We start from the raw sequence: 14,777 nt of genomic DNA, 5'->3' as shown, positions 1-14,777 counted from the left end.
GGTGTCCGACTTCAGCTCAGGTCATGATCTCGCGGTCCGTGAGCTCGAGCCCCGCATCGGGCTCTGTGCTGATAGCTTGGAGCCTGGAGCCTGCTTCGGATTCTGTGACTCCTTCTCTCTCTGCCCCTCCCCTCTCACTTGTCTCTCTTTCAAAAACAAGTAAACATCAAAAAAAATTAAAAAAAAAAAAAGAAAATTCCCTTAATTGTTGTGTTGGGCTCTGTGCTGAGCCTGCTTATGATTCTTTGTCTCCTTTTGTCCCTCTCCCCTGCTTGCACTCAATCTCTCTCTCTCTGTCTCAAACAACAAAATTTTTTGAAGAAGTCACCAGATGAATTTAACAACAGAATGTAGATGACAAAACAGAGCCAGCAATATTGAAGATAAGTCAATAGAAATTAACCTGAAGAACACAAAAAATGTTGAAATAAAAATAAACAGTAAACACATATCAAAAAGTCTAAGATGCATGTAACTGGGGGTCTCAGAAGAAGATGAGAGAGAGGAAAAATGGGCAGAAACAATATCTAAGGAAAACATGGCTGAGTATTTTCCAAATTTGGTGAAAGATATAAATTTACACATTCAAGAAGTACAACAAACCCAATAGTATAAATACAAAGAAAACACCTATCATAAAGAATTGGCTGGCCTTTGTCCCTGGTTCCTAGGAGGTAACCTCTAAGTCTTTGGAATTTCTTTGAATGACAGGAATGTCTTTATTATTTATTATGGTCCCCTGGGACCTTACTTGAGTTTATGCTAATGAGAGGACTCAGGATGGGGGCTGGCCACACCAGAAAGATTAACTATGTAATTTACATGTAACCATGTAATTCTGAAAGATGTCAGAGAACCATAGTACATTGCATACAAGGGAGCCCACTGTCAACATATACTTTTAGTTTTCTTTATCTGAAAATATATTTTATTTCACCCTTATTCTTGTAAGATCATTTTCACAAGATGTAGAAATTCTGAGTTGATATGGTTTTGTTCCCCTCTCCCCTCCACCACTTTAAAGATGATGTTCCACCTGTTTTCTAGTCTGCATTACTTTTATGATGAGAAGCTGTCAATCATTCAGTTCATAATTCCCTTGTATGTAATGTACCATTGTTCTCTGCCATCTTTTAGAATGTGTTACTTTTCTAAAATTTAATGATAATATGCCTAGTTGTGTGTACTACAACTACAACTCTAATGCTCAGTACCCAGATTTAGGTCAAATTTCACAAGTTAAGGGCACAATCCTCCCCTCACTTCAGAAATCATCTGAAATTCCAGGCTTCCTAGACCACCTGTGCTTTTGACCCACTAGCTATATATTTAAGGGTTCCCACTACCCTTAAAGTTCTACAATTCACTAGAATGACTCATGGAACTCAGGGAAGCCCTATATTTATAACTACAGTTCTTTCTACAAGAAATATTAGGGAGGCTCTTCAGGCTAAAGAGAAATAAAAACATGTAAATTTAGGTCTTGGCAGAGAGGGGGAATGAAGAGCACTGGAAATTATAACATTGTATCATGAGGTTTATAATGTACATAGATGTAGTACATTTGACAACTTTAGCAAAAAGGATGCAAGGGTGAGTAAACTACTTTGTAAGATTTCTACATGTTACATGAATCAATTCAATATTAATCCTAAATATCCTGTGAAAAGTGAAGGATACATATTGTGATCCTTAACCACTACAAAATAATGCAAAGAGGTAAAATTAGGATTCTGGAATACATAATATTTGTATACTTTCTATATTGCAGCTAAACTAAAGATAAAGTAAACCTAAAATATTTTATTTCTTTTTCTTCTTAAACAATGTCAACAATATTTTCTACTAATTTTTTGGCAAGAGTAAGGATTAGTGATTTTTTTCAACTTTTCTCCTGAACTTTTTCTCTTATTTCCAGAGACAGTATTCTGTTCATCTTTGTCTCTGTGTTCCTGAAAAAATTATGCCTTCTAATTTCCCTTCAATTAGTCACAGTCAAGGAGTGCTTGTTTTCTCTGCAAGGTACTTATTGGTTTCAACTTCATTTCCTGCTCTTTCTCCCTAAGGTCATTGAATCACATTTTGATAAATACATCATTATTAAGGTTTACTAGAGGCAATTGCAATTGTAGATGTTTTAAATTAATGTCTTTCATTATAATGAGTCAGAAGATCAATGAATTGGAAAATTATTTTTTTTTAATTTTATTTTATTTTATTTATTTATTTTTTTATATATATGAAATTTATTGACAAATTGGTTTCCATACAACACCCAGTGCTCATCCCAAAAGGTGCCCTCCTCAATACCCATCACCCACCCTCCCCTCCCTCCCACCCCCCATCAACCCTCAGTTTGTTCTCAGTTTTTAAGAGTCTCTTATGCTTTGGCTCTCTCCCACTCTAACCTCTTTGAAACTAGACCACTTTCTCACACCATTTACAAAAATAAACTCAAAATGGATAAAGGACCTAAATGTGAGACAGGAAACCATCAAAACCTTAGAGGAGAAAGCAGGAAAAGACCTCTCTGACCTCAGCCGTAGCAATCTCTTACTCGACACATCCCCAAAGGCAAGGGAATTAAAAGCAAAAGTGAATTACTGGGACCTTATGAAGATAAAAGCTTCTGCACAGCAAAGGAAACAACCAACAAAACTAAAAGGCAACCAACGGATGGGAAAAGATATTTGCAAATGACATATCAGACAAAGGGCTAGTATCTAAAATCTATAAAGAGCTCACCAAACTCCACACCCGAAAAACAAATAACCCAGTGAAGAAATGGGCAGAAAACATGAATAGACACTTCTCTAAAGAAGACATCCAGATGGCCAACAGGCACATGAAAAGATGTTCAGCGTCGCTCCTTATCAGGGAAATACAAATCAAAACCACACTCAGGTATCACCTCACGCCAGTCAGAGTGGCCAAAATGAACAAATCAGGAGACTATAGATGCTGGAGAGGATGTGGAGAAACGGGAACCCTCTTGCACTGTTGGTGGGATGCAAATTGGTGCAGCCGCTCTGGAAAGCAGTGTGGAGGTTCCTCAGAAAATTAAAAATAGACCTACCCTATGACCCAGCAATAGCACTGCTAGGAATTTATCCAAGGGATACAGGAGTACTGATGCATAGGGGCACTTGTACCCCAATGTTTATAGCAGCACTCTCAACAATAGCCAAATTATGGAAAGAGCCTAAATGTCCAAACTGATGAATGGATAAAGAAATTGTGGTATATATCACAATGGAGTACTATGTGGCAATGAGAAAAAATGAAATATGGCCTTTTGTAGCAACGTGGATGGAACTGGAGAGTGTAATGCTAAGTGAAATAAGCCATACAGAGAAAGACAGATACCACATGGTTTCACTCTTATGTGGATCCTGAGAAACTAAACAGGAACCCATGGGGGGGGAAGGAAAAAAAAATTATTCTTTTTGTAGGTATTCAGCATTAGTCAGTCAACATGTCCCTGCTGTGTGTGTGGAGTGCTCTTCTAAATTCTGTGGGGTGTGATGATGGCAGTACTTCCTGGAGAAGCATGCTGTATAAAGGAGAACTGGAATAAACACAAGTGTGACAGAACTGCAACTAAGTGATTGGAAGGTAGGAAGAATGGTGGTTTGGGGGGAATGACTAGGCTACTACTGGCCTGACTAAACCAGGCAGTCTTCACAGGCAACACTAGAGTTCTGCAAGACTTGGGTTTGACAGATCTTCCCACATGGAGGGAATATGATGGATATGAAGTAGAAATGAGCTAAAAATATTTATTGAGTGCCTATTGTATTATATGCCAGTAACTAGAAAAATATGAAATAAACATAGTATTTTTTATAAACTAGTAGGAAAGATGACACGTGTTTTCATAGAAAAAAAGACAACATAGGTAGTATAGATGCCAAATACAAATAGGAATAGATGCCAAGGAACGTAATGAAAATGAACACCTAGTTGCAGAAGTAAGACTGAATTAAGTAGAAGGGACTTTGAAGTAGGTTAGGGCCTAACGTGACAGAAAATGAGAGATGCTCTATCATACAACTCAGAGATGGAGTCTCTGGATGGCCAGGGTTGTGCTGCAAACAGATGATCATGATAGGATGGTGATGAATATACTGCTGCCGGTGACGGTGATTTTAATAAAAATAATGCATGTCTTTGAAAACATATCTGCTTAGTTGAAGGTTTTGCTTTGGATATAATGATAAATTAGTTGGATTAGTTAACTTGGCTTTACAGATACTGACTGTTAAATCTAAACTTCTGCATGAATTTTTCATAGCTATTTTAAAATGATTGTGTGTTTTTGAATTTCACTACTGCGCCTTCTTTTGCCAAATGAAATATCTCATTTCAAGACCAGTTCTCCTAACCTTCTCTAAAGTGTTGACTAACTGCGATTCCTCTCCTCCTCCTCCTCCTCCTTCCTCCCTCCTCCTCCTCCCTCTCCTCTTCCTTCTTCTCTTTTCCTTTCTCCTTTCTTCTTCTTCTTCTTCCTCTCTTTCATCCTCCTCCTCTTCCTCCTCCTCCTGCTCTTCCTCTTTCTGCCTTCTCCTTTTTTTTTCCTATTATTAAGTAGGCTCCATGACCAATGTTAGACTTGAACTCATGCCCCTGAGACCAATAGTTATATACATACTCTACCAGGCACCCCTGCTTCTTGAATTATATCTTCTGTTTTAGTCTGTTTGGGCTGCTATAACAAAATACCAAAGACTGGGTAATTACTGTGTCCTCACATGTTAGAAGGCACTAAGGATCTCTCTGGAGCCCATTTTATAAAACACTAATCTCATTCATGAGGGTTCCATCCTCATGACTTAAGTCTCTCCAAGGCCTAGTGCCATCACCTTTATGGGTTAGGACCTCAACATATGAATTTTGGGGGGACACAAACATTCAGATCATAGCATCCTCCCTTCGGTTCTGTGATATTATACTATCCTAGAGCTTATATAGACTGAGTGCTCTTTCTCTCCTTCCTTCATTGATTCCATTTGCAGTTCATAGACTCCCTAAATTTGGGCATAGTCCTCCATCTTCTCAACTGTATCTTATCAATGTATATTCTCAAAGCAGCAATTTTCTATCAAAATAGAGACCTTTCAACTTAATTATATTTCTAGCTAAATTTTAGATATTCCAGAAAATCCAAAATCAATTCTAATGCAACAAATACTAAATCAAACTTATCCTCCCCACTAATCACCTCCCTTTCCATCTTTCATATTTGTTATTGTCACCCCCATAAGCAGGTATGCTAAAAACATTAGTTTTCTTTTCTTTCCATTTCAAATCATTGTGACCAGTCAGCAAGTTTTGTCTTTCTGTATTTGAAATATATTAGGCTCTCATTATCCTAACACTTTTATTATACACTATTCAATAATAGAAAGGAATATACAAAACATACATATGTTGGAAACCATAGTCATAATGACTAATCAATCCACCATTCATTGAAGCTCTTTATACATTCTTCTAGATCTTTTTTTTTTTTTTTAATGTCTATTTATTTTTGAGGGAGAGCAAGCAAGTGCACATGGGAGGGGCAGAGAGAGAGAGAGAGAGAGAGAGAGAGAGAGAGGCAGAGACAGAGGATCAGAATCAGGCTCTGTGATGACAGTAGAGAGCCTGAGGCAGAGCTCAAACTCCCAAACTGTGAGGTCATGACCTGAGCCAAAGGTTGGACGCTTAACTGACTAAGCCATCCAGTGTGCCCCCACTCTTTCTAGATCTCGTTCCCTGTATACCCAAACTTAACCATTCTCCTGAATTTCATGTTAATCATGTTCTTACTATTAAAATTATTTTATAATACATTGTTTGTAAAGAAAATATGGTTTCATTTTGTTTGTCTTTGAAATTTATAAAAACGGTATTTTCTGAAAATTATTTTTTCATCTATAATGAGTATAGCTGGAGTCTATTCATTATCACTACACAAGTAACATCCTAGTGTGAGAACTAATCACAGTAATTTATCCTTTCTTCTGTTAATGGTCATTTTGACTGTTTCTAAGTTTTTTTGCTTTTATGAACAGTGTTGCTAAGAATATTCCATTCTAGTTATGTCTCTTGGTACCCACATGCAAGACTTTCTTCAAGATATATATATTCCTGGAGGGGTGCCTAGGTGGCTCAGTCAGTTGAGCATCCAACTTCAGCTCAGGTCATAATCTTACAGTTTGTGGTTTTAAGCCCCACATTGGGCTCTGTGGTGACAGCTCAGAGCCTAGAGCCTGCTTTGGATTCTGTGTCTCTGTCTCTCTCTGACCTTCCCTGCATGTGCTTTGCCTTTCTCTGTCTCTCAAAAATAAATAAATATTAAAAAATTAAATACACACATACACACACACACACACACACACACACACACACTCCTGGAGTGAAAGACATCTTGCTGCTTGTTCAAATTACAAGATAGTGCCAACTTGTGTTCTAGACTAATCAAATCAATTCATGCTTTCTTAGCTGTGTGACAGTGCCCTGTTGCTTCATGTGATGGTTAATTATATGAGTAATTTGACTGGGACATTGGGTACCCAGATATTTGGTTACACAGGAATTTCTGTGTGAATCTATTAGAGTGTTCTTGGATGAGATGAGCTTTTGAATTGGTAAACTGAGCAAAGAAGGTTGGTTGCCTTCTTCCATGTGGGTGGGCATCATCCAATCTCTTGGGGGTCTAAATAGAACAAAAAGGCAGAGGGAGAGAGAATTGCCTGACTTATTGAGGTGGGATATTTGTTTTCTTTCTTTCCCTTGGATTGGGACTTAGTCCTGTTGACTCTCCTGGTTCTCAGGTCTTTGGACTTGGACTGAAACTACACCATCAGATTTCCTGGATCATCAGCTTATAGAAGGCAGATCATGAGATGTCTGAGCCTCCATAATCACATGAGCTAATTCCTTGTAATAAATCTCTTTAAATATATAAAGTCATATATATATTTTTTCTATGTTTCTCTGGAGGACCCTGACTAATATACTTTACATGCTCACCAATACTTGGATATTGCTAGACTTCTTTATTTTTGCAGCCTGAAAGGTATTAGTTCATATCTGATTGTGGTCTTAATTTACACTTTCTGCTTGCAGTAAGGTTATGAATATGTTTATGTATTCATTCATTATGTTTTATTTATAAAATGGCTCTTTAAGCCTTTTGCTGAGTTTTCTATTATGGTATCTGTGCTTTTCTTGTTGATTCCATGGAAAACTCTTGGATCCTAACTGCAATCTGTTTGTGGTTTTGTGTACTGTAATTATTGTCTCCCAGATTACAGTTATTTTTTATTTTTACTTATGATGTCTTGTGATTAACAGAACACTAATTTAAATTTAGTTAAATATAGTAATTTTTATGGTTGGCACTACTTGTATTTTGTGTAAGAAATTCTTACCAAACTCAAGATCAGAAAGATAGTCTGCTGAATTTCTTCTTAAAGTTGTAATGCTTTGTTTTCACATTTAAATTCTTAATTTACCTGTGATTGATTTTTGTGATAGTATGAGGTAGAAATCCACTTTTATTTTCTCCAAATGGATAACCAATTTTCCTAGCCTTATTTATTGAAGAAACCACTGTTTTCCTACAGATCTACTATATTGATTTTATCACATACACAGTCTCCATAAATGTGTAGGTCTGTCTCCAGGCTGTTTAACCTACTCCATTGTCGATTTATCTATTTCTGAGGCAATAGCACCCTATTTAATTACCTGTGAGTCCCTCTTTTTTTTTTAATGTTTTTTTATTTATTTTTGACAGAGAGAGAGAGAGAGAGAGAGAGACAGAGCATGAGCGAGGGAGGCGCAGAGAGAGAGGGAGAGACAGAATCGAGAGAGAGAGAGAGACAGAGACAGAGCATGAGCGAGGGAGGCGCAGAGAGAGAGGGAGAGACAGAATCGAGAGAGAGAGAGAGAGAGAGAGACAGAGCATGAGCGAGGGAGGCGCAGAGAGAGAGGGAGAGACAGAATCTGAAGAGACAGAATCAGGCTCCAGGCTCTGAGCTGTCAGCACAGAGCCTGACGCGGTGCTTGAACTCACAAACTGCGAGATCATGACCTGAGTCGAAGTCAGACGCTCAACTGACTGAACCACCCAGGCACCCCACATTCTTTCCTCTTTAATCGTTAAATTCAGACCATATATGTTTATTGTGATTATTGATTTAGTTCTTCCCATTTTAAATGTGCTTTCTACTTGTCATTTTTTCTATGCTTTTTTTCACCTCTATTCTTGCTTTCTTGAGTTCCTATTTGTTAACCTGTTTTTCTTTCTTTTTAAAAAATATATATTCAACTTTATTTCATTAGCAAAATTCATTTAAGCCACATGGTGGCCATAATGCTATGTCCTGAGCTGGCTAACCATCCCACGTCCCTCAGACCAGTGTATGAACATAACACTATGTTGAAGAAGGGACTTTAACATGTGAAACAATGAGACTTGGACACTGACTACTCCCTCATCCCCCTCCCTATAGCCAACCCACACCACTGCTTCAACTGTTATCTGCACATAGACAAGCTCTCATGGAAGAGAGGCTGGACACCAAATAAGATGACCATAGGTTACCCAAGTCCAAAGGAACTCTTGGCAGATGTTGAGGAAACAATGACGAAAATGACACCATCTCCCAAAAGCTGAATGTGAAGCACAAACTGCCGTCTAAGAGATGTCAGAGCCATGTTGCCAAGGGCAGCAAATCTTACAGCAGAACCCCAGGGAGAAGAGTGACATCACTCCGTCCCACAGTTATAGGCAACACACTCACACCTAATGTATTAAACAGGCTCTTTATCCCGGACAAGGAACATCCAGAGAGAGAGGCCCTTTAAGGAACAATTAATAATTCTGATAACACTAATACTCTCATCTTGCTTTCCAGCCATTTGACACCGGATGGATATGCTTAGGTCAGTGTTCCAAGGTTATAGCTGGTGGAGGGAGGTCTTATCCACACCCCACACCTCTGGAAGGCGCTTGGAGCTGTGTGCCAGTTAGTTGACCTCTGGTGGTCTAGGAGCTCCCAGGAAACAGGTTCTCCAGTAAGCCCCCAGGGACTCCCTCAGTCTAATAAAGATGGAGAGCAGAGTCAGCACCACACCTAAGAGTAGAGGTTCAACACTAGGCTTATGGCTGAGATGATACTACTCCTTGTAGAGTAGCAGAGCTGTCTTCTGCTTCTGGAACTTCTCTGGATTCTCCAGGAGGAAGGGCCTGCAGTGGCCTGCTCGCTGTAACAGTGGGTCATGTTAGAGTTGGGAGAAAAGTCAGTCAACCCTAGATGACTCAAAGGACAAAAATGTAGCCTACAGCAAGCACAGAGGAAGGACTGCCTATACTGCTCACAAATCATCTCTGTTTTTCGTATTCAGTTTTTACTTTCCACCTGTTCAAAAGCTTTGTTCTTTATTTCTGTCATTTAGAAACTACCAAAGAATTTTACATATATATTTAACAACCGTTACAAAGTGTAATTCAGTATCTATATCTTACCTTTCACCATACATATTTATTGACAAATTCCAAATTTACTATGTCTCACTTTTCTAATCCTCCTCTTTTTTTTTTTTCTCCTCTGCTTTCTTTTCCTTACCCTTTGATTCTTCTTTCTCTTTTATTCCCTTCTTTCCTGGAGATTTCACTTTCTTGATTACTCAACAATAATTTTAAAAAAGTACATTTGTCCATCATTTAGGCAGTTTCTATTTACAATGCAGCAGTGGACCCTGGAGAGAAATCAGTCACATTGTAGATATGTTTTTTCATTGACTTGAGGGTAGAACCAAGAGCAGAATTTCTGGATCATTTTCAGGTTAAAGAAATTATGCCAGTTTTCTTCTATGGTGCTTATACTTACTAGCTGACATTCTTCTCAAAAGTATATGAAATATTCATTTGCTCAAAATTGCTAACATTGTATAATATCAAATGCTTCAATTTTTGTTAAACTTTAATGAGAGAAAACAATGCATTATATCCTTGAATGTGAGCATCTTTTCTCATATATACTGGATTTGGGGTATTACTCTTCTGTGAATTGATGATTTATATCCTTAGTATATAGGAGTGGAATGCCCCAAGGCCCAGTCAAATTGGACAACAGCTTGGTGGTTGAAGAATTCTTTGGGAGAGTGCAGGGTTTAAACTTCAGATAGAATGCTGAATGTTGGATTAGGTAACTTTTAATGTCTCTGCTAACTTTAAGAGGCCATGGTTAATAGTGGACTGAAATGCCTGGAAACCTAGAGCTGAAGAAAATCTGGTATGAGATGGATTTGTGTGTGTTTACCTAATCAGAGTAAATGACTCACTTTGCAGTTCTGTTTTGTAAGGAGCTAGTCCTAGAGATGGAAGGGACACGGAAGGGTATTGCCAGGGCAAGACTAATAATGATGGCTGCACTCATATAATGAGGAGGGCAGAGTGCAGCTTTTTGTATAATGGTAGAGTTGGGAAAGTGAGCTTTAGGGAAGACAACTGCTGGGAAATTGGCTGTTGAGTTTGGCCCATAATCTTAACCATCCCAGCTCAAGAACCAGTGAGGAAAGGGTGACCTGCTTAAGGGTAAGTTGGATTAAGACAACTAGCTTTGGGTTGGTTTCCCTTACAGCTCCATGTGATGATTGCTTTTGGGATTTGGGGATAGAAGTCAGACTTAAACATATAGTACAAACGATGTGTCAAGGCTGAGATTGATGCACAATATACAGATATTTAAGGGACTTGCCCAAAGTCTTCATTCTACCAAAGACTAAAGAAAACTATCTTCTCAAAGTTAAACACTGTGTATTTAGGTAGAGGGGAAGATACGTTGGAATGTGTATGTGTTACTATCAATAATTTAAATGGTGCTTCGCTAGAGGTTAGAACTCATCAAGGAGGTTCATTTCAATAGGGTCCATAGCCTTATGAAAGTTTTTCTCTGGATAGGAGAATAGGGTGTGAAGGCTGGGTGGGTGCAGGGAGGAGACAGCTGGAATATATAGTGGACTGACTGCGGTGATGGATTTTCTCAAAGGCAGAAAGGTAGAAGGGAGGGGGGAGGGCGAGGAAGACCTGAGCAACTGTAATTTCAAAATTGGGAGGAGGGCATGACAGGAGCAGCAACAGAGGGCAGGGAGTGGCGGGTCCAGTGGGTGCCCAGTGTAGGAAGGTGGGCAAGATGAGAGCTGGGTCTCGGCAGCGTGACCACCCACTCTCTGCCCCCTCACTCTTTCCCTAGAAAAGGAGCGTGGTTTCGGGCTGCGCGCTGACTAGGGCGCCACTCGCGAGGCCGCAACAGAGCCCGCAGCGCCGCCATCGGCGAGCCAGAGCCTTCCAGCCCCGGAGCATCGAACTGCGGACACCCTTCAGCTGGGCGAGTTTGAGGTGCTCGCGGCGCGCGTAGAGGATCGCGTGGAGGGCAGCTTCCCGCCTTTCGCCTGCCACTGGGGTGGGACCTGGTTGGGCAGGGGGTGGGAGCCGGGAGGGCCGGCTTCTGGAGCCTTCTGAGTCCTCTTATCCCTACCTGGCAGGAGCCGCCTGCAACCTTCGAGTGAGCTCGGCGCGCACAGAACACCGCGCTGGACGCGCGCCTCGGCGCAGACAAGAGGTACTCCATTTCCGCTCGGGCTCCCTCTTCCGAGCGAGTCCAGATGACCCTACCTGGAGGAGGGCACTGGTCGGGAGTGTAACCTGAAATTCTCGTGGAAGAAAATTCTCAGGCCCAAGCCAGTCATTTCCTTTTAGAACTTCTATCATACATTTGACACTGCCAGCTCAGTTTGGGAATCTGCACAGATTTTGACGATGTGAAAAGACCTGAATAAGCAAAGTTTTTTGTTTTGTTTTTTTCTTTTGTCTCTTTACCCTAAATTATTTTGGAGGAGATGTCAGACGGTGGTATATGGGTAAGGAGGTGGTGAGTCTTCTGGATTTGTCCCCCCTCTCCACTCCTCGGCCTTGGCTGTCAAGGTTTGTCAGGACTTTTCCAATGCCAGCTCTGTAGCAATCAAAGCCAATTTAGTCCTTGATGTCCACTCATGTAGCCAGTTTACTGAGTGATGATTTGGCAGGGAAACTTGAGCAAAGACCATTAGAAAAAAGGCAAGATTTTGCTGAATGTCATTGGCCCTACACTATGTCATATTAGCTCATATCACCTTTATTGTCTTCCTGCTCCTAAAGGTATGTCCGTTTAATCTTCTGCAAACAGATCCTGAACAACCTGAGAGTAGCCAGGGACCCACCAGACATCAGTGCATAACAAATATTTTTCAATGAATAGAAATGGAAGAAGTGTCAGTAACTTTGAAACTTTAAATGGTGCTCGAACATCCAACACCACTTGGGTTAATAGATTGGTTACATCTAAAATTTAGGGGAAAAAACACCTTTTTCTCATGGTTACACATGGAATAGCCTGTTCTGATTCACTTAGTTGGAATGTGTTGTGGTGGGAGTCTTAGATACGGACACAGGAGACCTGAGAATGTGCATAGCCATATCAGTTGAGAATTTTTCTAATTTGTAAAGGTTGGAGCATATGTTTTTAAAGATTTCTTTCAGGGGTGTCTGGGTGGCTTACTCAGTTAAGCATCCAACTTCAACTCAGGTCATGATCTCACGGCTCATGAGTTCGAGCCCCACATCAGGCTCTGTGCTGACAGCTCTGAGCCTGGAGCCTACTTAAGATTCTGTGTCTCCCTCTCTCTCTGCCTCTCCCCTGCTTGTGCTGTGTCTCTCTTTCTAAAATAAATAAACATTAAACAAAATTTAAAACAAAGATTTCTTTCAGCTCTAAAAGTCTGTGATGAAATGAATCCATCACATCTTCAAAAACAAGTATTGCATTTCAGTGGCTGCTGAAGACTTTATCAGAACATTGGTAAATAGATTGTAACTGTATCTTTTCAAAACAAGGTTTGAGAGTCAGCAACTTAGAGGAAAATCAACAAGTACATAGCAGACAAATTTGGCTTGATCAAAAACACATACATGTCTTTGTAAAATTTTAGGTTTAAATAGATCATTGAATAATTTTCTTTTTAACTTAAAAATATATTCCCTCATTTTTTTTTTCTCTATAGAAAATGGGTTTTGCCACAAGAGGACGGTTCTACCTACCACTGGGCTGCATGATGCTGATCAATCTGATTAATGCTGACTTTGAATTTCAAAAGGGGGTGCTTGCCAGTATCAGCCCAGGCATCACAGAAGATATTGATTTCCAATGCTGGAATTCTTGCTCTTTGACATTGATAGATCTCAAGGAACTCAAGATACAGCACAATGTGGACGCTTTCTGGAATTTCATGTTGTTTTTGCAAAAATCCCAGCGGCCTAGACATTATAATGTCTTCTTAAGCATAGCTCAGGATTTCTGGGACATGTATATAGACTGCTTGCTCTCACGATCTCATGGAATGGGCAGAAGACAGGTGATGCCTCCCAAGTATAATTTTCCGCAGAACAGGAGGTAATTTAAATGTATACTTAAGAGAATAGAAGTTTAGTTTTCTTTATTTTTTTGAGTTTTTATTTTGAGAGAGAGAGAGAGAGAGAAAGAGACAGAGGGAGAGAGAGAATCCTAAGCAGGCTCCGTGCTGTCAGCACAGAGCCCCACATGGGGCTCTAACTCACCTACCATATCATGACCTGAGCCGAAGTTGGACGCTTAACCCACTGAACCACCCAGGTGCCCCCAGCAGTTCAGCCTTCTTAAAAATTCAACATTTAATCATTTTTGCCAATAAGCTAGCAAATTTGCCTTATTTTTTCCTAATGATTGACTTTGATTTTCATTTTTACTGATTTTATATTATTTAGAAACCGCAGGAGCTCTGATGTACAGACACATGATCTAAATGATCTTGAGATATAATACATTTGGTAGATCATTAAAATTATTACCTTATTTTTTCCCACAAATAGTTCATGAGAAATCTGTTTAACATCATAGTTATTCATATTGCATTTATTGAAGAAATTTTAAAGATAGGACATATAATTAGGCTTTTTAAATTAAGTTTTTCAATAGGGTTATTTAAAAGGATGAAATCTTAAAAGTCATTTTATAGTGAGTATTAACACTTTCTCCTCTCTAATATTATAGGACTGGATTTTACAAAACATGAGTTTTACATAGAAGATAGAGAACATGGAAAAAACCTCAAGCAAAGTGACATCAACCTGAAGGTTTAATTCTGTCAGTATTTCTGAAGTCAAATATTTCTTATAGTATTTATCAAAATTGTTATTTCTAGTTCTTTAATATTTATGAAAGTTGTATTTTTGTTGATGTGATGTGTAAATGCTTTATGGCTATTGAATTAGCATTTCCATCTTTTCAGGTAATTTGTCAATATTTTTTTTATTTGGAAGGCATATCTGTAAAGCATCTTTAAAGAAAACATTTAAAATGCAAATGCAATATATTATTAAATATAATAGTTGAGGGAGTAATGCTGTGACTAATTTTTTAAGGTATCTTATACGTAATATTGACTTTAAATTGTGCCAAAATAAATGCCAGTATTGTCCTAAAAAGTAATATTTGATTTTGATGTCATGTACTGAGTGGCTTCTGAAATGTGCATTTCATCTCCAAGCCATCCTATATATTAAAGTGTTTTTCTATGCATTAAGGACTAAAATTTTTTACGTTCTCACTTTTATTGGCTTAATTAAAAAAAAAACAAACAGAAAGGTAGTAAGAAACTTCATTTTAGTAAAGTGAAGTTTGGTAGAATTTTGGTTTTTAGGTACTAGC

At 39.0% G+C, this 14,777-nt stretch overlaps 1 protein-coding gene across 1 annotated transcript; it reads left to right on the top strand.

Annotated features, from left to right (window-relative positions):
- The first annotated feature begins 13,098 nt into the window (after window positions 1-13,098).
- Window positions 13,099-13,488, top strand: FAM237B (family with sequence similarity 237 member B). Its single transcript, XM_036064256.1, has one exon. The coding sequence runs from the start codon at window positions 13,099-13,101 to the stop codon at window positions 13,486-13,488; it is 390 nt and encodes a 129-aa protein (XP_035920149.1).
- The last annotated feature ends 1,289 nt before the right edge of the window (window positions 13,489-14,777 follow it).

The sequence above is a fragment of the Lynx canadensis genome, chromosome A2, assembly GCF_007474595.2.
Source record: "Lynx canadensis isolate LIC74 chromosome A2, mLynCan4.pri.v2, whole genome shotgun sequence".
Classification (NCBI taxonomy): domain Eukaryota; kingdom Metazoa; phylum Chordata; class Mammalia; order Carnivora; family Felidae; genus Lynx; species Lynx canadensis.
This window is presented reverse-complemented; position numbering and strand designations above follow the sequence as displayed.

What these genes read in the sequence shown, in the direction of transcription:
- FAM237B (XM_036064256.1), top strand. Translation starts at nt 13,099, where the DNA reads ATGGGTTTTGCCACAAGAGGACGGTTCTACCTACCACTGGGCTGCATG.